Here is a 27,843-nt window from a genome sequence, read left to right on the forward strand (position 1 = left end):
CGTTGTCGTTGTTGTCTTTAATACGACACTGTAACTGAATCAGAATGAAACATTCTTCTTCTTCTTCTTCTTTTTCGATTAACTTTCCAACTTTTTCAGTTTATGGTTTCATGGTTTTATTCTCCATTATCATTAACTTGAAAACAAAAAATAAATAAGTAACGAAAATCTTAATGATATTATGTATTTGCCATTGGTTTGTTCATTCATTCATTGATTAACACTATTGACAAACTTATAAGAAGAAAAACTAACAACTAACAAAAAATTGACAATTCTCAAATACAATTGTAATAATAATAATAATATTGGATGGCCAAATATATAAAAAAAAGTGTTAACAGTAAAGGAAAAAAGAAAGTTAACATTCTTTTTACACTATACTACTGTTTCATTCTAATTCTATTTAGCATTTTTGTTTGTTTGGCTCTTATCATTTCATTTCATTCCTTTATTTCACTGTTCTTATTCTGTGTATCATAAGAACCAAGATGATGATGATTACGATTATGATGATGATAATGTTGTTTAGTTCAGTTTGATTCAGTTCTATAGTTTCTGTTGTTGTTGTTGTTTATCTCATTTAACGTTTTAATTTTATCAAAATCAGACGGGAAAGCAGAAAATTTTGCAGCATTTTTTTTTTTGTTAAAATTTTCAATTTTCAATTTCATTCGTTATGTTTTTTTCCCCTCTCTTTCTCTTAACAATATTCTGAATTATTCAGTTTGCCAAAGAGAGATAGAGATAGGAAAAAATTCCCTTGCTGTTTGTCGTTTGCAATCATCATTAGATTGCTAATCGAATTCAATATTTTCTTTCTTTCTTCTTTTCGTTTTTTTTAGAAAATAAGAAATTCCTATGTGTATTCTTGTGTCTAAATTAAAAAAAGAATCCTTGGTTTGTTTGGATGAAATTATTCACCAACCAATGAACGAAAACAACATGAATTCAATCAGAATATTCTCCTTTTTTGTTTTGTTTTGTTTCTGCTGGGTTGTCTTATCATTTTGCTTATTTTTTAATTGTAATTTTTCAACTCTTTTTTTTCTTATCTTTTGGGATTGAAATTTCGTTTGTTCGTTCATAGATCTATAGATGTGTTGACATAAAAGTTAACATTATTCCTGTCTGTTTTGTTTTTTCATCATCCAGATCAGTTTTCTATTCATCAATCAATTTGCTTTTTCAATGATAATTATTCGTTATTTGTGTGTGGCAGGAAAGAAAACTTTTTCGTTCAATGAGATTATGTTTTTCTGTCTTCTGCTTCTCGTTTATTCCATATATGAACGCAATACAGAAAAAATAAACATTTTTTTAAATTCAAGTAAAAAGCTTCACTTTTTTTTCAATGTATATTATCAGATGACACACAATCATAATGTTGTTGTTGTTTATAAGTATCTATAAAATCCTAAACAAACAAATTAAACTGACCAATTTTGTCATAATTGAGAAACTTTTCAATTTTAGTTTCTTTTTTTCCAATTCTTATATTATTTGAGTGAATGAGAGAGGAAGAAGAAAACTTGAACTTGTCTGTCAAAAATCTATGTAAGTGTGAGTGATAGAGAGAGAGAGAGAGAGAGAGAGAGAGAGAGAGAAAGGAAAAGCAAAAAATTATCACAAGTGTGTATCTTGTGGAAAGTGATACACACTTGTGATATATATCAATGACATCTTATTTATTTCAAAATTTTTTTTATTTTTTTTTTCATTTCCGATGACAATTTTTTTTTGTTTCTTAAATTTTTGATTGAAAAATTAATCTTTTGGACATACATGAGGTGGGAAGGAAAAGGCAAGAGAGAGAGAAAACAAATCATTTACATAGGTCATCAAATATGTGTTTGAACTTTTCAAATACATAATTATCATATTATGCACTTTATTTTTGTTGATATGTTATAATAATAATAATAATAATAATTTTATTAAAAAGCGTTTATCCAGTGGATATTTACGCTAAAATAAAAGTTAAAATGAATTATCAATTACAAATTTTCAATATAAAGATAGCCTAAATTTTTGTTGATATGTTCAACCAAAAAAAAAAACAACAGCATATATATTAATCAAAAAAATAAATTACTTCCTTGTAAAAAAAACTTACTTATATATTCTCACACACACACACACACACTGTTAAAACTCTTGAAACTTTGATGGCCAATCTTGATTTTTCTCCATTGAGATACTTGAAAAAAGAAAGAAATCTAGACACTATTCAGTTACACACACAAACATATGGATTACCTTTTAATATCTATGGTTGCTGTTGATAAAACTTTCGTTTTTGTTTTTGTTGTTGTTGTCATCGACTGTATCAAACAACAACAACAACAAAAATTCTGACAATTTTTTTTTCTTCCTATATTAAGGGAAACGGAGAATGATTAATCATAGTTTTTCTTGGTTGGTCGGTTGGTTACATCAACCAACCAACCAAGAAAAAATAAATCAACATCCAAAAAACATAAGAAAAAAAAGTTAAAAAAAACCTCAATTGAGATAGTCACAGAATAAACAAACTTGAATAATCAAATTCAACCGACAACAGCAACAAACAAACAAAAAACGAAACGAAACGAAAAGGCGGAGTCCTAGATCCTGGAACAAAAAGAAAAACAACAACAACATTCATCATTGACAAACGGAAGAAACAAACAGAAAATATGGAAAAAATATGAAAATATGAAATTTGCAACAACCAAAAATTAACAAATAAACAATATTCGCTACTGTATTTCCGTCATTATTTTGATTATGATGATGATGATGATCATCATCATCAAATTTATCATATGATAATTATAATGGATGCTAAAATATTCAATTTCTCTCTCTCTCTCTCTCTCTCTCTCTCTCTCTCTTGCCATTTTCCCTTAATTTTTACGCCATTTTCATTAACTGATTCTTGTCATCATCATCATCATCAGCATTGTCATCATTTAACGCCCTTAAGTGAGCTTTATAGCTAAAAAAAATTGTTGATGAACGAAAAAAATATTGAATTATTATATGGACATGGATTCTATTTTTTCAAATTTGACAATATAGAAAATATATGGGAACAAAAGCAATGACATAATTTGATTTTGAATATATAAAGATTTTTTTTTTTTTGCTTTTGATTAACTTTTGACAAGATAAGTTTTCTTTCCCGTTGTTGCTGTTGTTGTTGTTGTCTTTACTTGGCTGTAATGAAAAAAAAGACTAAAAACTTTTCTGAACTTAATTTTATTGAAGAAAAGTTGAATGAAAAGTTGAATGTCAAATTGATCGAAAATCGGTGAAAAAAAACGTATTCATTATTTATTTAACGGATTTTTTTACTTTCCTTCACTGATACTTTTCCATCACATCAGAAACAACAACAACAACAACAAAAATATCAATCAGTTATGCAATGAAAATCAAATGAAAATTTTAAAAACGTGTGAAAAATTCCATTTATCATCAAATGTAATAAAAGTTTTCTTTTGCTTTTTTTTTGCAAAAAGGAAAATTTTTCCATTAAACTTTTTTTTCCTTTGAAATACATTTTAAGGAAAATTTAATTTGAAATTTTTCTTTCTTAAACAAACCTTGAAAAAAACACATTCTTAAGCAATTACGACAAACAAACAAACAAAATTCATAATTCCAAATGATTGAATAATTGAAAATCTTTTTTTTCCTAAGAAAAAAAACGAAAGAATACCCCGAAAGAAAAACAAACCATGCTACTATGTTTCTGAAAAAAATGAACATATTTATTTGTATGGACGACGACATCGACAACAAAAACTTATTCAAACATCGATTGTTTGATCGATTTACTTGAATAAATTGAACATACATACACACATTCAAAACTGATGATATATTCACTATAGAAAGTTCCGGTGTTTGTTTTCCAAATATTTACCCAGAAAAAGAAAAAGAAGAAAAAAAATTTGTCTTATAAATAGTTTGAAAAAAAGGAACAACAACAGCAAAAAATTTTTTCCCATTTTCAAGGTTAAAACATTATGTATTTTTTCAAAACAACAAAAAAAAAAAAATTTCTATTTTGAATTTTTGTATTCAATTTCCTTGTTTAACATTTTCAACATGAAACACACAGAAACCATTCAACAACAAAAAAAATGAAACAAAAAAATCATTATTCAATCAATAATTATTCAACTATTTCGATCCGAATGGCTTTTCCCCCCCCCCGAAAAAAAACTAAATTATTATTATTATTATTTTGTTATTGAAATGTAAGACCTTGTAATTCAATGTCGTCCAGAATAATAATAATAATCAAAATCGATTCGGGAAAAAAAAGATACAGGGAACATACAAAAATTCAGTGTTGGGAAAAAAAATTGATAAGCAGGTGAATGTTTAACAACAACAACAACAACAATGAAAAAAACAAAACAATCAATTTAGCTTTCGGAATTTCATTTCGAAATTTTCTCCTATTTTTAACCCATCATGCATTTTATATTATTCTTCTTTTTTTTAATGGTAATAATGACCATCATGTTAAATTGTTTTCATATTCATTATTTAGATCAAATATAGTCAATGAAGAAGAAGAAAAAGAAGAAGAAGAAGCCAAAGATAAAGAATCGAAACAAAAGGCTAGAAAGAAGAAAATTTATGGCATGTTTTTATTATTATTCAAGGTATTCATTCATTCACCTAACAGGTAAACAGCTATAGATTATTTATAATTGTAAATGAAAAACAATTCCATACAGATTCTGTGTGTGTGTGTATTACAGAATATTCTTTCTTTGTGTTTGATTATTATTATTATTATTATTCAGTTCAATTCTTTATGGTTGGTCAATTTCATTCATAAATATCGTTTTACATAATTATTCGTGTGATGATGGCTATTTTTGGGATTGATCATCATCATTATTATTATCATTAGTTAGTTTTGTTTGGTTGGTTGCTTAGTGTTATTATTATTTTTTTATTTTTTTTTTTTTTTTTGGCAAATATCATTGGGCAAAAAACGAAGGTATCTGTTGAATAAATAAACCTTGACTAATAATAATTTATTCTAAAAAATAATCAAGAGAAATGAAGAAAATACAGTTTCGATATGCATTTTTTACCTGTATTTTTTTTTCTCTCTCTCTCTTTAAATAAAATGAAAAATGTTTGTTCGACTAAAAATAGTTTGAATTCGCTTTTCGTTTCGTTTTTTACCGTTGGTAAGATGTGAAAAAAATAGCAGTCAATTTTATCGGTCAATAAAAACATCGGTTATGATGATGATGATGATGATGATGACCACCTGGAAATACCTGATCAATCGGGTTTTTTTGTTTCTTCTCTCTTTTTCTTTAGGTTTTTCTCCAGCCATTTCTATCTCTCTCTCTCTCTCTTTTTTTTTGAATTTTTTTCCAATTTTGAATCATCAATGAAAACAAAAACAAAAAAAATATCGTTCCCAATTCATTTTGATGATTGTCATTCTATTGTGTGACCATTGCCGATTCTAACTGACAAAAAATAAATGTATGTATATTTTGTATGTGTGTGTGTGTATGTGTGAATATAAAACAAACCAAAATAATATCAAATATACGCCATGGCAACCTATTGTCTTTTTTTTTTTATTTATTCCATATTTTTGTTGTTGTTGTCCATCTCATATTTTGGGGTGATCCATACTATTTATAATAACCAATATTGCGAAAATGTGAGAAATACATCAGCTGGCCAAATAAATGAATGAATGTACTGACTATAGCTTTATATTTTCATAAACTAATTGATAAAAAAAAACCCTGAAATTTGTAATTTGTTTTTCGCTTTTTTTTCAAATGTTTTCTTTTACAACATTGTTTCAATCGATTTAATAATAAAGAAACATAATTCATTCATTGATGATTGCCATATGAAAGAAAAAGGAAAAAAACCAGAATGCAATAATCATTCTGGTTAGTTAGTTGTCATCATCAGTGTTATGAAATGATGTGATCAATTGACGTTTGCCAATGTTTAACGTTTTGCTTGTTTTTTTGTTGTTTTTGTTTTTAATTATTTACATCATCGACGACGGCGACGACAACCATAATTATCAATTGTAATTTTCAATGACATTGAAAATCGATTCGATTTTAGTTGTTTTAAATTGTGAAAAAAAAACAAAATATTTTAGGTTCGTTACTTTTGGTGTTTGAATAACTAAAAAAAAAAAACAAACTAAAATTTGTCGACAAATAATGAAAGAGCCAAAAATTCAATTTTAGAAGGTTAAATTTTTCCATTATTACTTCGATGATGATAATTGAAAAACAATCAAGATAATCAATGATGCGCGGGTGTTGATTTCTTCATTCAATTCAATTCAATTCAAACAAACATTTTATTTCCTTTTCCACTTATTCATATTTCATATTTACGCAACTACAAAATGTAAATTTTGTAGTTTTTTTTGTTGTAAGATTATTTAAAAAAAATTTCAATTAAAATTCTAAACGATGATTATCGCTTGTAAACACAGTTTACAATTATAAAAAGTTGACAGCTTGATTTGTCCCACATTCCAAAAAAAACAATTATCATTTTTTTCTATCGATTTTCCTTCTACTGCGCGCACACAAACAATTATTTCATTTCGAAATTGTTTTTCGTTTTTTTCGTTTTGAACAAAAAAAAAGTTCATCATTAACATTTTAATTATAATTATTTTTTCTGGTCTGGACAAAGAAGAAACAAATGATGATGATGATGATGAAAATCACTATGGTCATTCATTTTATTTTAATTTATTTTTTTACTTTTACCGAATCACTTTTACTATCCCTCATCATCATCAACAACAACGACAACAACAGCAAATTTTCATTCCATATGAATTTTGTTTTGTTTTAATTTCCTCTTTTTAAAAATGGATGATGGTTGCTTGTTGTTGCTTGTTGTTACAGCCAAATCTACAAATCTACATAACTAATCATCATCATCATTATGTATTTGTTGGAAGCAGAAAATTTTTTATTCACGAAAATCATAACCGTAATCGATGAAAAAACATATTTCTGTAGTTTTTTTCGTTCTTTCTTTCTCTCTTTTGTGTGGTTAATATTGAAAAGTTAAAAATATTCAAAATTAATCCAAAGAGACGGTAAAAAACAAAGAAGAAGAAGAAGAAGAAGAAGAACTTGTTGGTTTGTATACGAAACTAGCTAATCTGCTTTTTCTTTTTGGTTTGGTTGAATCTTGAGTTTTACTTTCTCTCTAAGTCTCACTAAATTTCTGTTTTCTATCTGATCTTTTTCTTCTACATCATTATTATCATCGAAAAGAAAAACTAGTTTTTCTTCTATCATCATCCTGAATCGACAACAACAACAACATCATCAAATTGTTGTTGTTGTTGTTTCTGTTGTATAATAACAAGCCAAATAAGAAAAATCCATTGAAATTTTCTTCATTCATTTTGTTGTTTTCGCAGTGAACAACAACAACAAATATTGATTGATTTTTGATTTTTGATTTCATTCGATTATTAATTAATCGATTTTTTTGTTTTGAATAAAGAATCATCATCATTATTATTATCGTTATTATTGTTGATTCTTATTTCTAATGTTTTGTTTTTCTTTTCCTATATTTCTTATTTTTCAGATTGATCATCATCATCATTATATAATTATTTTGTTCAAATCAAAACAACAACAACAAACGAAATTTATCGATTGAAGAAAGAAGTACATCAAATCAAATTTCATTCAAATTCAATGATTTGATTTTTTCTGTTTTTAGCGTGTGTAGGGTGAAAACAACAAGGAAAGAAAGATAATTGAAGGAAAAAACTAATCATGTAAAACGCCTGAAATCATAATGAAATGTTGCTAAAAGCAATATTTTTTTCCACATTTTCCACATTTAATTTGTTTGTTTTTGTTTTTGTGTGTGTGTTGAACAGAAAATTTTAAAAAACAAAGCAAAAATTCAAAAAAAAATTCAACCAACCAAATCGATCAACGTCAATGACAATGTTGATGATTGAAAGTTTTACCATCATCACCCATTCAAAAGACAACAACTACTACTGAGACGATCATCATCATCATCGAATAAGCAATTCATTTTCATCACACCATTACAATCATCATCATCATCAGAATGAACGAATTTTTTTTTGCTGAGAAAAATGAAATAAAATCTCTAAAAATTGAATTTTGAACAAATTTTTCATTTTCTTTTTGTCTTTTCAATCATTTCTGCTTTCGGTGTGTGTGCGTTTGTCAGTTTTCAACACAAAACAAATAGAAAAAAAAGTGAGAAAAAAAAAAAATAAAAATGTCCAATTGGAAAAATAAAATCTGGACATTTCAACAAAAGACATCCGACAACGATATGGAAGAACATCAGCCATCATCACAATCACAATCATCAACATCAACAACATTATCAACAACAACATTGACAAAAAAATTTTCAAAAAAACATTCACAATCATCATCATTAATAATAACCAAATCATTGTATATATTTTTATTAGCTTGTTTTGGTATATTATTCATTATAATTGGTTTATTATTTTATTTGGCTATTTTACATTCATTAATACATAAAATCATTACAGAGGTAAATCATTCTGTTTATTATTATTATTATTGATATTGATTGATTCTTTTTAATTTTTTGTTTTGTTTTGTTTTGCTTTGTTTGTTCTTTTGTTTTTTGATTTGATTTATGAACAAAAAAAGAAATTAGCTATTGCCGAAGGCAGTGAAACATTTGAAAAATGGAAACAAATTCCAATGCCCGTTTATTATCGTTATTATTTTTTTAATGTATCAAATCCTATTGAAATTGAACGTAATGGTGAAAGGCCACAAGTACGTGAAATTGGTCCATTTACCTATCGATCACGTTGGATAAAAGATCCAATAAAATTTCATTCAAATGGAACGGTAACATTTCGTGAACGTAAATCTCTTGAATTTGTCCCGGAGCTATCAATTGCATCGGATCGTGATCGTATTCTGGTTACAGTAAATGGTCCATTAACGGTAACATTAGCATTATTACAAAAAGCACCATTAGTTGTTCGTAATATTGTATCGCTTGGATTAAGTACTGTAGCTGAAGGCTTTTTTATACGTCGTAGTGCTCGTGAATTATTATTTGATGGTTATCATGAAGTGTTAACAAGTTTTGGTCCATTGCTCAATCCAAACATACCAAATACTAAAGGTCGATTTGGTTGGCTTTACGGTCGAAATAATACCGATGATGGATCGCTTACTGTATTTACTGGTCAAAAAGATTTTACAAAAATTAATCAAATTGATCGTTATAATGGACATTCTGAATTACAATTTTGGAAACCTAAAAGTGAATGTAATCGTTTAAAAGGAAGTACTGATGGACAAATTATTGCAATCAATGATGAACGAACATTTAAATTGTTTCATCCTGAATTATGTCGTACAATAAAATTCATTGCTGATGAAACAGGAATAAATGCAACACATTTTATGCCAAAAAATTATAAAGGTGATTTGAATGATATAAAAATTACTGTTGATCGATATATTCCTGATTCGGATACACTTGGTTCAATTGATGAACATCCATTGAATTCATGTTATTCAAGTAAAATTACACCATCAAGACCAGAATTAGGCGATATACTCGTATCCATAAGAGAAAGAAATCAGTCACGTTTTGTTATTAAACCATTTTTTCGTACCAAAAATGGTCGTATCATATTTCGTTCCGGTGTATTTGATTTGTCTGAATGTAAATATGGTGCACCAGTTCTATTAAGTTATCCACATTTTCTTTATGCTCATCCAAATTATCGTGAAAATATTGGTGGTCTTCGACCGGATAGACGAAAACATCAATTTCATATGATGGTTGAACCAAATACCGGTACAAGTATACGTTCATATGCACGTATACAGATAAATATTTATATTACAAAACCACCATGGATTTCAAGATTTCGTTATATACCCGAAGTAGTGTTTCCAGTATTTTGGCAAGAATTAAGAGCAGAAGCATCATCCGAAATAATTGAACATTTAAATTGGGCATTAACTAAACCGTTTATTTATGCTGATATTTTTTCCATAGTGATTATTGTGATTGGATTAATATTAGTTTCAATTAGTGGTTATTGGCTATTGTTTCAAAAACATAAAAATAAAACAAATATAACCGAAACAAATATTGATAAAGATGAAAATAATTTTGTAATGTTTCAACCAACGGAACAGTTTTCCAAACAACAACAACAAACAAAAAATAATAATAATTTAATGATGATTGTCGATAATAATAAAAATCGTTCATCACCACCAACATTATCGATTACAAGTTCAAGTAAGGTAAATGCTGGTTTTGATCATGAAACAGATACAACAACAACATTATCATCATCATCATCATCGACAACAACCGAAATAGATAATTCAAATCAAGATGATAATCCGGTGAAAAGTTGATTAACAATTTTCGACAATTTTAATCAAATATTCAAATAATCCTTTATAACTGTGATATGTTTTTTCTTTCTTTCATTTTTTTCGATGTTTGTTAAATCCAATTTATTCATTAATTCATTCATTCATTTTTTTTGTACGGGGACAAGATTTTCATTTGACATTCATTTATCATTGTTATTTTTGTTTACTAAATAAGTTTGACAGAAAACAACAGAAAAAATTGACAATTATTATTCGATTATGTTCATCATTCGATCTGTATTATTTTGAAAGAAAACAAAACCAAAAGAATTTAAAATAAATTAAATTTTTTCATTAAAAATTTCTTACCGTTTTAAATTTGCAAACAACAAAACTGTATTGAGCAAATAAATACTATTCAAATGGGATGATGATGAAGGGAGAGAAGATTTTTTCATTAATAATTTACATACATCACAGGAGAATTATCATTTTTAATTTGACAGATTTTTTTATAAATTTTTATTATTATTAGTGTAATTGGGAAAAAAATTTTTAAAAAACTTTTTATATATCAAACTTTCCTATGAAGATTATTATTATTTTTTAAAAAATATTATAACAGAAAACTAATAGAGAGAGTGAGAGTAAAAATTTTTTATTTATTATCCGGACCAGATTTACGATATTGACGATCCAAATCGTTTAGCCATGTTTTAACACGATTTAATAATTCTTGTGGTTTATCTACTTGTGGTACATCATAATTTTGTGATGCATATATTCCAGTATAAATACCGGCAGCAAATATTAATAGACCACGAAGCATTTTTTGGTTTTTGATTTTTGTTTGATGATGAAATTAAGATTGACAGTAACAGTAATTTATTGAATGAAATGATATAATGATGATAACGATCAAAAAACAAAATGATGATAATTTTGATTTGGAAAACTTTTATTTTATTTTTTTAAATTCAATGTTTGCGAATAATAAAGAAAGAAAGAAAATTCAATGTCAAAATATTGCATGAATGTTTGTTTGTTTGTATAGGTGGATCAAACAACAACAACAACAACAATGATAACATGCATGGCTCGAAAAAACTTCGATGAATTTTTTTCTTTTTTCTTGATATTGCTCCGATAGATGGCACTAGCGCTCAAATAAAATTAAAAAAATTTTCGTTTTCAAAATAATTTTTACTCAAAAAAAACTAAAATTTTGTAAAATAAAATAAAATAAATTTTCTATAATTGTAATGAAATGGTTGAACTAAACGAATCTAAAAAAACCAACAACATTGATTTTATTCATAAATCCAATCATTACGACTAGAATTGTATTCGATTAATTCATCGGATTGAAACCAAAGATTAATTTCACGTTTAGCTGTTTCGATTGAATCACTTCCATGAATAATATTACGTCCAGTTTGTAGGCAAAAATCACCACGAATTGTACCGGGTCGTGAATCCAATGGATTTGTTTCACCCAACATTTGTCTTGCCGTACGTACAACATTCATTCCTTGCCATACCATTGGAACGATTGGTCCCATTTTCATGTATTCAATAAGTTTTGGAAAAAATGGACGATCAATAAGATCTTGATAATGTTTACGTAATATTTCATCATTTGCCATTTGTAATTTTATTGCAATCAATTGAAAACCTTTCGATTCAAAACGTTGAATAATTTCACCAATCAAACCACGTTGTATACCATCCGGTTTGATTAATAAAAATGTTTGTTCTTGATTTGCTTTGGACATTGTTGTTGCTTGTGTACAATAATCGAACAAAATGAATCCAAAAAATGAATAGAATATAAAAAAATAAACTAATCATTTGGATTCAATCGAATTGGATTTGTTTTGTTTTTCTATAGGTTTATATTTGTTGTTCCAAAAACAAAAAATTGATCGTTAAAAGTAGCCAAGGTAACCAAACGAAGTGTTCTAATTTTTTTTAAAAACAAACATTAGTGCTAATCCGATAATTCGTAATATAAACAAAAACGAAAAGAAATTGCCAAATTTACCTGTTTTTTTTTAATGATGAAAACATCGATCCAAAAAGAGTAAGAATCAATGGATAAATTGTTCATACATTGAAAGTAATTTTCGCTGAAAAAAATTGATGAAAATTCTGTCCTTGAAATTCACTACGGATTATTTGATGATTATGGAAATTTCCGGCCATAATAAAAAATTCATCTTGTTTGACTTATAAATTTAAATTGAAACTTTCAAAAAAAAAAAAAAAAATATGAAAATCAATAAACAGTTTCTGTTTTAGATGTCATAAGGTTTTTTTCAACAAAAAAAAAGGTAAAATTTGGGAGCAAAGAAGAAGAAAAAAAATTGACAAATTATGTTCGTAAAAATCTTTTTTCATAATTGTTCGAATCAATAACGACCTGGCATGCAGTTGTTGTTTTTCGATTTTTTTCATCTCTCTCTCTCTCTCTCTCTCTTGATATTTTAAAAATCGATTTTCAAGATGATTTATGATTGTCACATGAATCGATCGGATTTTTGCTTCCATCTTGTGTCGGTTATTGTTCACACATGCATGCACAATATCAAGGTCTAATTTTCACTTGTTTTGTTCAATTTTTTTTCTGCTAAATTTCCATTAAAAATAGATCAAATGAAAGAATATATTGAACAGAAAACAAAAAATTGAAGTTCATGAATCAAGGACAAAAAATTTATTCATTTTTTTCATTATCAAGTTCAATCATTTGCATAGATCAAAGTCCTATGAAAAATGAAAAATTCAGAATGCAGAATTTCAATGGAAAAACAAATGTACAAAAAATAAATGAAAACTTTAAAGTTTTGTTTTTTTTCAGTTGTTTTTCTTCTTCTTTGTTTTCGATAAACAAAAAAGATTCATTAAAACTAATGGATATTGGAAATCAAGGTGGATGGGATTCAAAAAAATTCAAAAAACTCCACATTTAGACCGAGAGAAAAAAAATGACCCGAATAATATCACCTGGTTTAGGTGTTGCTTTCATGTTTGTTTGTTTATATGTTTGTCTTATTTCATCTTTTCCAATCGAGAGAAAAGGAAAAATACATTCAAAAAAGGGAAAAATTTCCGAAAAAAATTATTGCACATTTTTTATCGATTTTTATATATATGGTATTTCACATATAATCATCATCATCATAAGCTTGGTAAAGTTTGTCGATCGTTTTTTTTTCATTTCATTTCATTTCTTCATTGTTTTCAATGGAAAATAAAGACAAATGTCTTCAAAAAGAATATGGAAGAAAGAAGAAGAAGAATGAAAAGTTGACAAACCAGAAGAAAATGAAATAAAGGTAAACGAAACAGGTAAACGAAATGATGAATAATAATGAAAATTATAATGATAAAATTTAATTCATATCTAAAGTAAACGTCAAAATATACGTACATGTACTATATTTTTTTACAGTGTGTCTGTGTTTGTGTGTGTGTTGATTTCGATTTAAAGAAAAAAAAATTTTAAAATTCCAATTTTCGGTTTCTCATAAAAACTAAACCACCATCAACGACGACGACAATCGTGAACCATTATGCATGAAAGTCATTCAACGATCCAAGAAAGTGGGTAATGATTACGAGAAAAGAAAATCATCCAATGTGATATATGATGATGATGATGATAAAATAATAGACCGAAGAACAAGAGAAAAGAACAAGAGAAAAAAAAATCGAAATAATCTTCAAATTTAATGAAACGTTAAATGTGAAACAAAAATTATCGTTGTTTTTTTTCCATTTTTTTGTTTTCACCATTCCATTGATCCATTTAATATGGTTATGGTTGTTTTTGCTGTTGTTTTTCAAGGAAATCAAGAAAAGAAAAAACACCCTAACCTAAATGAATGAAACTAATCAAACAAATATAGAATCGAAATAAGTTTTTTTTTCAGTGTGTGTTTATCATTATCATTATCATTCCTGTTGTAACACACACACACGGTAAAAGAAAACTAAATGACAGAATAAGTTAGTTTTTAAAATAAGAAACTTACATCAATTTCATCATCATCGATGAAATGTTATACATTCGATATATATAGATATCGAAATGGAAATAAAAACATTCAATTGATAAAAACATTTGGTTATCGATTAATTGATTGATCGATTGATTGATTGATTGATTAAACAAATTCCATCGATTTTATCAATCTATAAAATAATCAACACAGTTTATTGATCTGTTTTGTTGGTTTTATTGATTTTGAAAATATATATTTTGTTTATGATCATTATTATTAATTGCATTTATTACATTCATCAATTCAATTAATGTTATCGTCATTTTTACATGTGTGTTATCATTTTGTTTATTCAATTTCAAATTTCAAATTTTTTAAATTTCTTTTAATTAATTTTGACAAAACCAAAAAGTCATTCGAATAGATCAAAAATTGTTTAGATTCGGATTTTGAACAAATGAAAATTTTCGTTGCATCAATTGACAATAATTTCAACAAAAACGAAAAAAACTTTCACCGATTCAATGGTTCATTTCAGTTGTTGTTGTTGTTGCTTTTCTACATTTCATTCGTCATCTAAATTTTCATTTTCAATTCGTATTCAATCAACCATAAATAAATAAATAATATATTTTTTTTCTATTGAAATTGGATGTTATTTTTCATTATTAAATTATTGATTATGTCAATGAAATTACATCATGACATCCACAAATGAATTAAAACGTAGATGTCCATTGGTTGGTTGTGTTTGTTTTATAATATTTGCCATTTTAGGCATATTATGTTTAGGTATTGGTATATTATTTTATTGTAAATTTGATACAATATTTGGTGATGTTGTAAAACAACAAATGATTATTAATAATAATAATTTATGGTGGTATGAACATTGGTTAAAGCCATCTGGTCGTGAAATATTAACTGTTCATGTATTTGAAATTGAAAATGTTAATGAATTAAGACAAAATTGGCTTGAAACATTAACCGCACCGAAATTGACCGAAAATCAGAAGAAAAAACCTAAAGAAATTCCATCATCATCTTCGACAACAACACGAATCAAATCATTAAATCGTAATTCAAAACAAGAAAAAGATATAGCTACAGTTGTGAATCGTTTACAGCCACAAATACGTGAAGTTGGTCCATTTGTTTTTCGGTATGTTTAATGACAACAATAAATATTATCTACTTTTTTCCATTGACTTAATTCTCATTTATTCATTCATTCAACAATAGAATCGAACGATTGAAAGAAAACGTAATTTTTGCTAATGATGAAAAAAATCAAGCTGGCTATAATGAACGTGTACAATATCATTTTGATCAATTACTTTCATATGAAGATATTGATCAAAAAGTTATTGTTGTTAATTCAGAACTTTCAGTATGATTTGAATAAAATTAAATTTTTTTGGATTCATTCATTTAATTTCATTTGCTTATTTCTTTTTTTCAGGCATTAAATCCATTTGTACGGGCTTTAATGAAAAGAGGTGAAAATGTGAAAAAAATTTCAAATGGTTTACGTAATGTTATTGATGAAATATTGAATTTATATGCAATGAATATTTTTGTTGAACGACCAATATGGCGTATTATTTTTGGTCCAAATTATCAATCTGATCATCAACAGAACAATATTGATAATGGTGATGGTGATCAGGATATCAATGCCAATATGAATGAGCTTGATGAAAATGATGAAACAATTGATATAAATAATAAAAATTCAACCAAAGAATCAAATACAACAAATATTGAACATACAAAATATACAAATGATGAAACAGTTGGTAAAATTCTAACACTTTATGATAAAGCTGAACAATATATAAAACGTTTAGGTGTTGATATTGATCCATATGATCTATTAGCCGGTATATATCGTTATGAAAATGTTGTAAAAAGTGGACCGAAATTAATTAAATTAAAAGAAAAAAAAATGAAACTTTCCCGAAATGAATATCGTCAGAATTCAGTATTTTCATTTTTTAGTAATAATTCAATTGAAAAATATGATATCTATACTGGTATTAATGATGAACAGAATGGTGAAATTATTGCTTGGAATCAACATAGCTATATGGATGCATGGTATGGTCGTCAATGTAATAGTATTAATGGTACTGATGGTCGACAATATAGTCCATTTGTTCGTGAATCTCGTATATATCAATTTATACCACGTTTATGTCGGTAAGATTATTATCATAATAATTATTATTTATAATTAACAGATAGTTAATATACATTTTTTTTTGTTTTGGAAGCTCTATACCGTTTACATTATCAAAATTGGATATAATTTCATCACCATCCGGTATTAGTTTAAGACGTTTTAGTGAAGCTAATGATTTTATGCAAAGTCCTTTCCGTAATAAAGCAAATGGTTGTTTTTGTAGATTTCAAAATCAACTTAAACGTTGTAATTATGATGGTATATTAGATATGGCTAATTGTTATAATGGTGCACCAATTATATTGACAAGACCACATTTTAGTGGTACTATTACTAAATCGATTGGTCGATCAATAAATGGTTTAGTACCGGATGATCAATTTTATCAAACTTATATTGATGTTGAACCGGTAACAGTTTTTTTCTTTCTAAAATTGTAATTTCATTTAATCAATTTTTTTAAACAAATTTTTTTACAGATTTCTGGTATTGTTTTGGATAAAATGGAACGATATCAATTGAATGTACATTTTCCACCATTACCATTGAAATTGTATGCTGTGTATGATTTGATTGATTGCAAAATAAATAATTTTTTTTTCGTTTTGGTAAATAGGAATGCAAATCGTACAATACCCGAAACAATAATACCATTATTTTGGTATCAAGAACAATTTGTAGCATCACAAGATTATCATAATCATTTAAAATATTATTTTATTTATCCAATGAAATATCAAGAATATGGTGTACTATCATTAATATCATTTGGTTTACTATTATTATTTATATCATTTGTTTGTATTGGTTTTGGTTGTTTTACACGAATACCGGTTAAAAACAATAATACAACAATTATTAAACAAACAGAACAATTGAATGATTTGAAGAATAGAAAATTATTATCACCATCTATTGAACCATTGATGAAAAAACCAATATACGATGCTAATGTGGAACAAGAGTCACAATCACAACAACAACAACAACAACAACAATCACAACCACCAATATATGGTATTATGTCACGTATGGAACCAATAATGCATCCAATACATATGTCTAATATGAAATTAAATAATGCAGCAACAATAATATCGAATAAAATACATAATTTACATAATAATATTAGACAACAACAACCACCACCACAAACAATGTCGGATGTAAAAATAATATCAAACAATAATAATGTTAATCAATCGGATCATATTTATTCAATGAATACTGATATTGATAGAAATCTAGCTCGTCGTATGATTGAAATGTTTAGCGATGAATTTGATCATGGACAATCAACAGTTAATCATTCAAATACAACAACAACAACACCAGAAAATATGATGATAACACCTGTGGATAGCTTAAATGATCAATCACCAATGCCAATTTCAAGAATTCCATTACAGAAACAAAGTAGCAAAGTTAATAATACAAATCGACAATCAACAACAATGATTAGGCCAACATCAAAAGTTAAAAGACAACAATTTATAAACAATAATAATAATTTAACAAAAAATATACCATCAACAATTCATTTATATGGACCATATTCATCATTACCAACAACACCTGAACATTATCGTGAAATACAATCACAAGGATCAATGCCTATTGCATCAAGTCCATCAATTGGAACTATACATTCATCACGATCAATGATAGTATCAAATCCATTACCACCACAATCATCACTTAAACAGCAGCAAAAAAATTTACATTCATTAATTCGTTCTAGTCATATTTCAGGTTTGTTGGTGTGCATTTATGTTTGTTTTTTTCTAAAAAAAATATCTATTTTAACCTTGTATTAGATTCGGATTCAGGATTTTTTCAAAAACCCGATTCATCATCATCAGATATTTTTATTATTAATCAAACAGATGAAAAATTTAAAGATTTTAGCAATATGAAACGACGATCTGTATCTGTATCTGCATCCAAACAATCGCATATTGATAATGATGATGATAATAATCAAATGGATGAATTTGAACAAAATACCAACTATATGACTAATGATAATAATGAACAAATAACAGAAAATTTATCCAAATTAAATAAACATATGAAAAATTTAATGAAAGATTCGATTATAGATGAAAATAATGATGATGATAATGATAAAGTATTTGATGATATTGATAATGATGATAATAATAATGAAGAAGATATTAATGATGATGATGATGAAGAAGAAGAAATAGAAAAAAAAGATAGACCAACATTAGCCGGTGTTTATCAATTAATTAATTTTGCAAGACCATCATGGCCAACTAGAAATGATATACTTGAAGAAATTAAACAACGTTCATTGGAATTGAAAAATTCAAAAAAATAAAATTTTTATCATCAATAAATTTTTATTACAAAAAAAAAAAAATAGTGTTAGAAACAAACAAGCGAACGAACAAAACAAAACAGAATAAAAAAAACGAAAATTTTTATTCATTTTTTGAAGAAAAAAAAACAAACAAAAGTTTAACAAAAGACAAAATACAAATATTGTTTTGTTATAAAAAAAAATTTCATCAAATTTATTGTTTTTATTATAATTATTAAAGAAAAAAAATGTTGTAAAATGAAAATTTGTTCTCTATTCCATTGTTTTTTTATCATCATCATTATTATTGTTATCCATTAATTTTGTATTGTTATTTTCTGTTGTTGTTGTTGAATCGGAAAGTAGCTGTACTAATAATGGATAATAATGAAATCTATCTATTAATCTTTTTTTCAATTGATTTGATTGTGAACAAAGAGATGAATTCATTGCCATTGCTAAAATCATAATAAAACGATCTAAAAGTGCATCACGTATTTTTAATGGTTCATTATTTGTTTTATTATTAGCTATATTTATATCGGATATTTGATTAGTAAGATTTGTAGCCAAATCAATAATAAAATGATTTGTAAATTCATGACATTTTTTCTGTTCAATCAATTTTAATATGGCCAAATGTAATTCAGAATCGTTTGGTTTTTCATGTAATGAAAAACGTATTGAATGATTTAATTGAAAACTATTCCAATTAACATCGGTTATATTTTCATTTGCAAGTGTTTTAAGCCAATCAGTAAGATAATCTTTACCAGTTTGATCACGTTGAAAATGTCCACGTGATATAAGTGCTGCACAGAATTTTGGTGAAATTTTTGCCAAATTTTTTGACATTGGTTGTTTTGGAAAAATTATTGTTTCACTTTCCAATACATAATTAGCCATTGAATTCAATAATTTTGAATGTTCTAACCACATTGCTATTGAAATAACATATGAACATAAATATGATTGTCGTTTATTCAATGGTAATGGAAAATAAAGTAAAACATATTGATTGATAAATGTTTGATTATCAAATTGACAATCATCAAATTGTTTCATCATTAGATTAACAAAATGATCACGAATACGAATTTTTAACATAAGTGAATCATCTATATTATTATTATCTTCTTCTGAACATAATAACATTGAATCAAGTAATTGTTGTGGATCAAAATTAATTGGTACATCAATTTTCATAATAATTTTTTGTGCCATTTCTTGAACATTATTTCTTATTGTTTCTTCAACATTATCATTATTATTTTTGATTCGTTGAAAAAGAAAAAACAATTGATCCATTTCATTTTGTAATTCTTTTCGTTTATCAACATCATAAGTCATTATTATAAATGATTTTTTTTTAATTTATTTTTCAATGAATCAATGAAGAAATGTGAACAAAACAAATTCAAATAAAATTAAATTTTTTTTCTTATTTTTTATTATAAAAAATAGCTTTGAATCAAAAGAAAACAAAAAAAGAAATCAATAAATGCTTTGGAAGAAAAAGAAAAAACACATGTTTCATATATATATGATGATGATGATGACTATATTCATAAATATCAGGACAAAAAAAAATTAAACTCAAGCATGTTTAACGCTATGAAAAAACCAATCCAATTTTGTTGACCATGCTCCTTCATAAGCATCATCCAATTGTTGTTCAAAATATTCAAGCGCTTCTTTACGTGAATGTTCAACCTGTAATGTTTGTCGTAAATATTGAATATCATCCATTCGTTGTAGTTCAGGAATACCAGTACCCAACATCATTGTAAATAATGAAATTAATAATCCTGCATTATCATGTAATGCTAGATAGGCATCATTACAAAGATTTTGGAACCTAATTTTTTTTAGAAGAAAAAAAAACATATGAAAAATTAGCTCCAGAAAAAAATAGATAGATAGAGTAAAAACATTAAAAAAAACTTACGCTTCAAATTCTTTACTTTTTAATGGATTTTCAGCACCTTTTGCAATAACCTGTAAAAAATCATATGTCAAAACAAATGGAACACGTTCACGATTAATGCCAAATTTTTTCTTAAAATGACCAAGAAAATGACCAAAATCTATATGAAAAATTTGTCCATCTTCATTGACCATAATATTATCAGGATTTCTATCACCAATACCAAGTATAAATGTTGCAACACAATAACCAGCACAACTTCTAGTAAAATTTTCAACAGCATTATCATAATTATCATTATTATGTTCACGAATCCATTTATGTAATTTTGAACTATCAATTTGTAATGCAGCTTTACGTCCACCAACTCGTTGTATACTCATAACTGTTTTAGCATGTGGAACAACTTCAATTAATCCAACCTGATCACCAGTAGCTAAACAATTATATGGTAACATTCGTAGATCAAGATTTTCACGTCTCCATATTTGATCCATAATTCGTATGACCTAATCAAAAACAAACAAACAAAAACAAACATCCATAGTTGATTAATTAGAAAAGAAAAAATTAAAATCATTAAAAAAAATCTTACCTGTAAAGTAAGCATATCTTGTCGTAAATCATCACCAGATTTAAAAATGATTGCATTTATAAGTACACCACTTGTTCGTGCAAATGGATCAGAATTTATCCATTCAAGCCATAATGGTCGTTTAGCTGAATCCATTACACGAAGATGTTCAGCTTTCAAACGATCTAAACGTAATGTTATATTTAATGGATTATAAAATCCTTGTACAGTTTTTAATGTTTTTGGTTGTTGTAAACGTTTAAGTATGGCCTGTTTTCGATCGGTAACTGTAGCTGTATTCATTGATATTTGTTCAATTTCTTCTAAAGCTAAAACTTGATGTAATGTTTCCAGTAATAATCTTTCGGATAAACCACGACAATACATTTCCAATAAAACATACCAACGTGGACTGAAAAATTGTTCAGATAATCTTGAACGAATATGCCAGAAAAAAAGATTACCAAAACGACGATTCAATAAAGCTCGTCGTAATAATAATCGACAAAGATCATTATTTAAATATGTTTCATTTGGTATTAATTGTACTAATTGTAAAAGATAATGTAACATCAATTGATCAGTTAATCCACGATCTAAACATTTTATAGCAAATGATCGTACAATTGGATCTGGATAACGATGACCTAACAATAAAATTGCAACATCAACCGATACAATTGGCCATTGATCAAGTAATGCATATAATTGACAAACTTCATCACGATTCATCCAACGAACTGCTTCAACAATTTTTGGTAATGCATCTGGACAAAGTTCACGTATTATATGTCGTTCACGCCAGAAAAAATCTTTTTCTTGTTCAGACATTTCTGAAAATGGATCTCTTCTTGATAATGATTTTCTTAATTGTAATAATTTTAATTCATTTGGATCAGGTCGAAAAACACGATCAATACTAAATGGTGATGTATCAAATGTTGAAATATTTGTTGTTGATTCACGTGTTAATTGTTTAAATGATTTTGGTTGTTGAAATTGTTGACGTGTTGAACCTTCTTGACGATTAACCATTTGTGCATATTCAAGTATATCAGTATGTGGTGGATAAACAACTGGTTGTTCATATTGATCAAATTCAAGATCTAATCTTGGTGCAGAATCTTTTAATGGATTACTACCAATACAACCACATCGATTTGATAATATACTTGTTGTTGATAATGTTTCATTATTATTATTATTATTATTGGATGTATCATTATTATTATTTGTTTCAGAAATTTTCATTGGCCATAATGTTAACGATATACGACCAGATAAAAGACAACGACGATAATTAAACAATGGTAAATTAACCCAACCAATTGGACAACCATCTTGATCACGTCTTGAACTAGTAATACATAATTCTAATGATAATCTTGCTGATAATGGAAGATGATAAGTAAAAATATTATTAAATTCAAGCCATTTATTCCAACTTGGTGTATGTGGTTCAACATGATCAGTTGAATGAATTTCACTTAATAATTCATTACCATGACAAATAGCCATACGTACAAATACTTTATTTGCTAATTTAACATTAACATAACTTGCCGATAATATTCGTACACGAAATATACGTAAAATTCTCCATAATGAAATTAATTGATTTTTTTCATATAGACCACGATATATCCATGAATCTAATGTTCTATTATTATCAATAAATTCAATATAAAAATCATTTTCATCATCACAACAATCTTGTATACAATCTTCATCGGTTGGTGTTGAAACAGTGATTGATGGTGAAGAATGTTGTTGTTGTTCATTTTGTTGTATTACATGTGATATAGTTGAATAATGACAATATTCTTGATTATTTAAATTATTATTTAATTTTGAATAATTATTATTATCAAAAGTTTGTTTTGAATCTATTGATATTGATAATGATGATGATGAATGTTGACGATAATTATTTCGTTTATTATTATTATTATTTGAATAATATCGACCTTTTGATGAAAAACCATCAGTTAAACGATATGAAATATTTGCTTTTTGTGATTCATATTCATTATTTGATGATGAATATGAATTATTTGTATTTATAAATTGATTTAAACGACGTAAAAATGATGGTTCAATATGTACATATGTTGATAAACGTTTTATAACTGTTTCTTTCTGTACTAAACGTAAATGTGGTATTTTTCCTTTTGAAACACAATTACGTATATATTCAAAACGTATCATTGGATAATCACCAATCAAATATTGATCATAACCACAAATTTTTAATAAATATGTATCTGGATTTAAATCATATTGACTAAATAATGTTGATTCAATTGGTAATTTAAGACTAGATTTTTGACCATTTGTAATGGTCTGTATCAAATTTTCCTGTAATGACTTGAATTTTCTTTGATATGCACGTAATGATAATAATGATGATGATGATGATGATGATGGGTTACTTGAGGTTGCAGTATTTGAGGTCGATATATTAGTGGAAGAAGTTGAAGTTGAAGAAGATGAATTTCTTTTATGTTCAATATGTGATGTAATTTGGACTAATAATTTTTGTATTAAATCACGGGCAGTTTTATTTGAATAAGCATTTATTATAAATGGTATTAATGAATTTTCATCATGATTATTATCATCATTATCATTAACATTTGATTCAGATTTATTAAAAAAGGTATCAATAGAAGTATTATTATTATTGGAATTTTTCATTTTTTCCAATTTATTTTGTTTATTTTTTGAAAATTTACGTACAAATCTTTTCAATAATGTTGTTGATTGATTATTATTTGTTAAAATTTTACCCGTATTTTTTATTGAATCATTTGATTTAATTAATTGATCTAATGGTATATCTTTTTTATCATTATTATCATTATTATTATCATCATCAGATGATGAATCCAATATATTTGGATTATCAAAATCATTATTATTATTATTTGATTGTTTTTCATTTGTTGTTGTAATTTCCGCTAATTCATTAATTATTATATCAATATCATCATTAACATTATCATTAAATTCTTTTGTATTTTCATCATTTGTTGTTGTTGTTGTTGCTGTTGTTCGTTTAATTAGATTAATTGAAATCCACATTTTTGCTTCAAATTTTCTTGGATATGGTTTACGAAAATTTATCATTTTATTACCAATATTAATGGAAATATATTCAATTTGATCATCAGTATTTGTTTGTTGTGTAGAATTTCTATTATTATTCTGATTACTATTATTAGGTGCTTCATCTTCTTCAAACACTGGTGTTAATGATGGACGATGTTTAATTGGTTTAAGATGACGTTTATGTTTACTTATTTTATTATTTGTTGTTGTTGATGATGATGATGATAATTTTATCATTGGATTAATCATTTGAAATGATTTTATTGATGATATTGATTTTATATCTGATAATATTTGATCATCATTATATTGATTTTCATCAATGATTTTTGTTGTTTGTGTTGATGATGATGATGATGATGGTACCACACAAACCTCAGCATACACAGGTCCTTCATCTTCATTCATATTAGATGATTGTATCAATGATGAAGATGATAACGATTCTTGATCAATACTTTTATTTGATTGACCAGTTGAACGACGATGATATGGTGAATAAGCTCCTGGTGTTTTTGTATTCATTGAATTTGGATTCAATGCTGAACTAAAATTACGACGTCTATTTTTTGGCATAAATGGAAATGGATGATTAAAATAATTGGCTAATGTTTCGGTCCATGAATCCAATGTATCCGAATTGTTTGACAAATCAATCATTTCATCTAAACGAAATTTTTTTACCATTGTCTGTACGCTTAGATTTAATGTATCAATTTCATCAAGTTCAGGTTCAAATTCATAATTAATACGTTTTTCAATAGAAAATTTTTCTCTTTGTCGTACAGCATCAATCATACATTGATACATACCATAACGAAAATCACGAAATTCATCCGTACGATATACTTCAAGTTTATTTACTGAACATTTAATAATTTGCCGAATTCTTGAATTAAGAATTTTTTCATTTTTATCACTAGTTAATTCAACTAAACGTAAATAATATGGAATCTGTTCATTTAATTCATATAAATGATTATTATCATCATAAATTTCTTCCCAAACATTTGTTAATGATTGAAATGAATAATCACATTGATCAGCATTTATAAATGATAAAAATTTTATAAGAATTTTACCATCATCAATAAATAATGATGGATTAATTGTACCACTATAATTATTAAAACCATAATCATCACAATTATCATTTAATAATAAATTCATTCGTTTTGATTGTTGTTGTTGTTGTTTTTGTTGATTATTATTACCATCTTGTTCAATTGTTTCATCCGTCATTTCAGGTAATGTACAGGAAAATTGTTTTAATTTAATTTGACTTTGATTATTTGAATTGGCTGATATTGATATTTGTTTATCATCTTTAATTATATGACTAGAAGAAGAACTGTCTTGATCTAAAAAATTTACTTTAATCGATTCATTCAATGATGTAGTACGTTTAATTAATGTTGATGATGATGATTGTGAATCAATTGATAATGATTTTTTTGTTCTTGAAAAACTAAATTTTCTTCCGGCACGTTTTAATGATTCAGTTGAAAAACGATTCATACCTGTAAGCCATATTAATGATTTTTTTGTTCGACTATTACGTTGATTAGTTTTTTCAATATGACCACGTATTTTAGCAATCATTGGTTCAAATTCATACCAAAGATTACGTTTAATTTCGGACAATGTACGATCATTTTCGGTTGAAAATTGTACAAAAAATCCATTTGGTAAAAAAATATTTAAATCAACATATTGATGTAAACGTTGATTTTCTGATGTTGTTGTTGTTGATCCTAATTCATTATAAATAGCATGTATACGTAAATCAGCTTCTTCAATTGAATGTAATAATGGATATAACATATATGGAAAATAATTTTGTAATGTTTGAAATGTTGTTGTTGTACAATTAATGATTGGCGTATTTGTTAAATAACCGGATTGATTCATACGTGTTAATTGTTTGATCCATTCATGTTGATTTTTACCATTTAAATTTAATGTACATTTAAAACAATGTGGATGATGTATAATTCTTGAACATCCTTCATCATTTGTTATTGAATCTATATTATTATTATTATTTTTTGATGATGATGATGATAATTTTTGTTTTTGTTCATCAATCATTGGTACATAATCACCTGTTATTGGTTGATATAATATATCATGATGTATATTATCGATCATATTATTATTATTATTATTATTATTAATAAATGAATTTTGAAATTGTGGTAAAAATCTTTTCTTTAATTGTGCATTAGCTTCAATTGACATCATTGAAAGTAGATCATCATGATATTTATTACATGGACATGTTAGGCAGTATTGTGATTTATTCAATGATAATCTTATTAATTCATTTATTAATTGTTCGGTGGTTGCTTGGCTAAGATCATCAGGTAAATTTGTTGTTGTTGTTGTTGATAATGATAATGATGATTCATTTATAGCATTACACATTGTTTTATAATGATTTTTTTCCTGATTATTATCATTATCATCATCATCATCATTATTATTAATTAATGTTGTATTTGATGATAATGATAATGATAATGATGATGATCGACAAGAAAGGCACGAATTTTGTGTTCGAATATTATCATCGGTATTAGTATTATTACCGGTTGTAGAAATATTATTTAAAAATGCCATTGTTATTGGTGAATGTGATTCACACATTGTTTTTCTTGTTTTTAAGGTTTCTAAATTAAAAAATAATTTTCTTCAATAAAAAAAATCCATTCAATAATGATAAAGATGATGTTTTGAATGATAAAGATGATATTTGATGATTATAAAAATTGAAATCCAAAAAAAAAAAAAAAACAAAAAACAAAAATCATACATTTAAATATCAAAGCTGCAACATCAATGAAATAATTTGGTCCATTAGATTAACAAACAAAACAGAATGAATGAATGAATGTAGGAAAATTAAAAAACAACAAATGAACCAAGAAAAGATTTAAAAAAAACGAAGAAAAACATGAAAAAATAAATTTAGTTGATTTAAAAAAAATGATTACATTTGTTTTTCAATAATCACAATTGACGATTATGAATGTTGAAGGCAATTTTCCATGAAGATATTTTCATTTATCGTTTTTTTTTGAGGAAAACAAAAAAAAGATCAAACAATCATCATTACTACAGTAATGATTATCAATAAAAGTTTTTTTGAAATTTAAAAAAAAAAAAAAAACGTAAAATTTCAAACAGTTGTCGTTGGAACAAAATTCAAGATTGAAATGATGATGATGATGATGATGATTGAACAGTTTGCAGCATCAACAAAACAAAAAACATCATATATAAGTCT

At 26.2% G+C, this 27,843-nt stretch overlaps 5 protein-coding genes and 1 pseudogene across 6 annotated transcripts; 2 read left to right on the plus strand and 4 right to left on the minus strand.

The window, feature by feature from the left end:
* The first annotated feature begins 7,652 nt into the window (after positions 1-7,652).
* LOC113796528 (scavenger receptor class B member 1-like) lies at positions 7,653-10,785 on the plus strand. The gene is made up of 2 exons (XM_027346818.2): positions 7,653-8,592; positions 8,715-10,785. Exons 1-2 carry the CDS (start codon positions 8,305-8,307, stop codon positions 10,461-10,463), a joined length of 2,037 nt encoding a protein of 678 aa, XP_027202619.2. The 5' UTR covers positions 7,653-8,304; the 3' UTR covers positions 10,464-10,785.
* On the minus strand, positions 10,628-11,520 carry LOC142645014 (uncharacterized). The gene is made up of 2 exons (XM_075820024.1): positions 10,794-11,520; positions 10,628-10,719 (listed from the first exon to the last, which is right to left on the minus strand). Exon 1 carries the CDS (start codon positions 11,251-11,253, stop codon positions 11,083-11,085), a length of 171 nt encoding a protein of 56 aa, XP_075676139.1. The 5' UTR covers positions 11,254-11,520; the 3' UTR covers positions 10,628-10,719; positions 10,794-11,082.
* Positions 11,521-11,606: 86 nt separating this feature from the next.
* LOC113796529 (nucleoside diphosphate kinase A pseudogene) lies at positions 11,607-13,033 on the minus strand (annotated as a pseudogene).
* Positions 13,034-13,935: 902 nt separating this feature from the next.
* LOC113796527 (uncharacterized) lies at positions 13,936-19,111 on the plus strand. 2 transcript variants are annotated; one of them, XM_027346816.2, is made up of 7 exons: positions 13,936-15,593; positions 15,674-15,695; positions 15,894-16,633; positions 16,708-17,026; positions 17,096-17,169; positions 17,233-18,368; positions 18,434-19,111. In XM_027346816.2, exons 1-7 carry the CDS (start codon positions 15,133-15,135, stop codon positions 18,958-18,960), a joined length of 3,279 nt encoding a protein of 1,092 aa, XP_027202617.2. In that variant the 5' UTR covers positions 13,936-15,132; the 3' UTR covers positions 18,961-19,111. The 2 variants fall into 2 exon arrangements, with proteins under 2 accessions (XP_027202617.2, XP_027202616.2); XM_027346815.2 differs by having other exon boundaries at positions 14,555-15,593; positions 15,674-15,821.
* LOC142645012 (uncharacterized) lies at positions 19,046-20,292 on the minus strand. Its single transcript, XM_075820023.1, has one exon. It carries the CDS (start codon positions 20,290-20,292, stop codon positions 19,216-19,218), a length of 1,077 nt encoding a protein of 358 aa, XP_075676138.1. The 3' UTR covers positions 19,046-19,215.
* Positions 20,293-20,364: 72 nt separating this feature from the next.
* Positions 20,365-27,702, minus strand: LOC113796513 (uncharacterized). Its single transcript, XM_075820022.1, has 3 exons — positions 21,465-27,702; positions 20,891-21,378; positions 20,365-20,800 (listed from the first exon to the last, which is right to left on the minus strand). The coding sequence occupies exons 1-3, from the start codon at positions 27,201-27,203 to the stop codon at positions 20,539-20,541; spliced, it is 6,489 nt and encodes a 2,162-aa protein (XP_075676137.1). The 5' UTR covers positions 27,204-27,702; the 3' UTR covers positions 20,365-20,538.
* Between the last annotated feature and the right edge of the window lie 141 nt (positions 27,703-27,843).

The sequence above is a fragment of the Dermatophagoides pteronyssinus genome, unplaced genomic scaffold, assembly GCF_027571235.1.
Source record: "Dermatophagoides pteronyssinus isolate colony J.1.1.1.1 unplaced genomic scaffold, Derpt_VIB-CSIC_2022.12 sq0005, whole genome shotgun sequence".
In the NCBI taxonomy this organism is placed as follows: domain Eukaryota; kingdom Metazoa; phylum Arthropoda; class Arachnida; order Sarcoptiformes; family Pyroglyphidae; genus Dermatophagoides; species Dermatophagoides pteronyssinus.

What these genes read in the sequence shown, in the direction of transcription:
- LOC113796527 (XM_027346815.2), top strand. Translation starts at nt 15,133, where the DNA reads ATGACATCCACAAATGAATTAAAACGTAGATGTCCATTGGTTGGTTGT. An exon ending in TTTATACCACGTTTATGTCG is followed by an intron (nt 16,634 to 16,707) that starts GTAAGATTATTA and finishes TTGTTTTGGAAG; the next exon opens with CTCTATACCGTTTACATTAT. An exon ending in CCACCATTACCATTGAAATT is followed by an intron (nt 17,170 to 17,232) that starts GTATGCTGTGTA and finishes TTTGGTAAATAG; the next exon opens with GAATGCAAATCGTACAATAC.
- LOC113796528 (XM_027346818.2), top strand. Translation starts at nt 8,305, where the DNA reads ATGTCCAATTGGAAAAATAAAATCTGGACATTTCAACAAAAGACATCC. An exon ending in TACATAAAATCATTACAGAG is followed by an intron (nt 8,593 to 8,714) that starts GTAAATCATTCT and finishes GAACAAAAAAAG; the next exon opens with AAATTAGCTATTGCCGAAGG.
- LOC142645012 (XM_075820023.1), bottom strand. Translation starts at nt 20,292, where the DNA reads ATGACTTATGATGTTGATAAACGAAAAGAATTACAAAATGAAATGGAT.
- LOC142645014 (XM_075820024.1), bottom strand. Translation starts at nt 11,253, where the DNA reads ATGCTTCGTGGTCTATTAATATTTGCTGCCGGTATTTATACTGGAATA.
- LOC113796513 (XM_075820022.1), bottom strand. Translation starts at nt 27,203, where the DNA reads ATGTGTGAATCACATTCACCAATAACAATGGCATTTTTAAATAATATT. An exon ending in AAGATATGCTTACTTTACAG is followed by an intron (nt 21,379 to 21,464) that starts GTAAGATTTTTT and finishes GTTTTTGATTAG; the next exon opens with GTCATACGAATTATGGATCA. An exon ending in AAAAGTAAAGAATTTGAAGC is followed by an intron (nt 20,801 to 20,890) that starts GTAAGTTTTTTT and finishes AAAAAAAATTAG; the next exon opens with GTTCCAAAATCTTTGTAATG.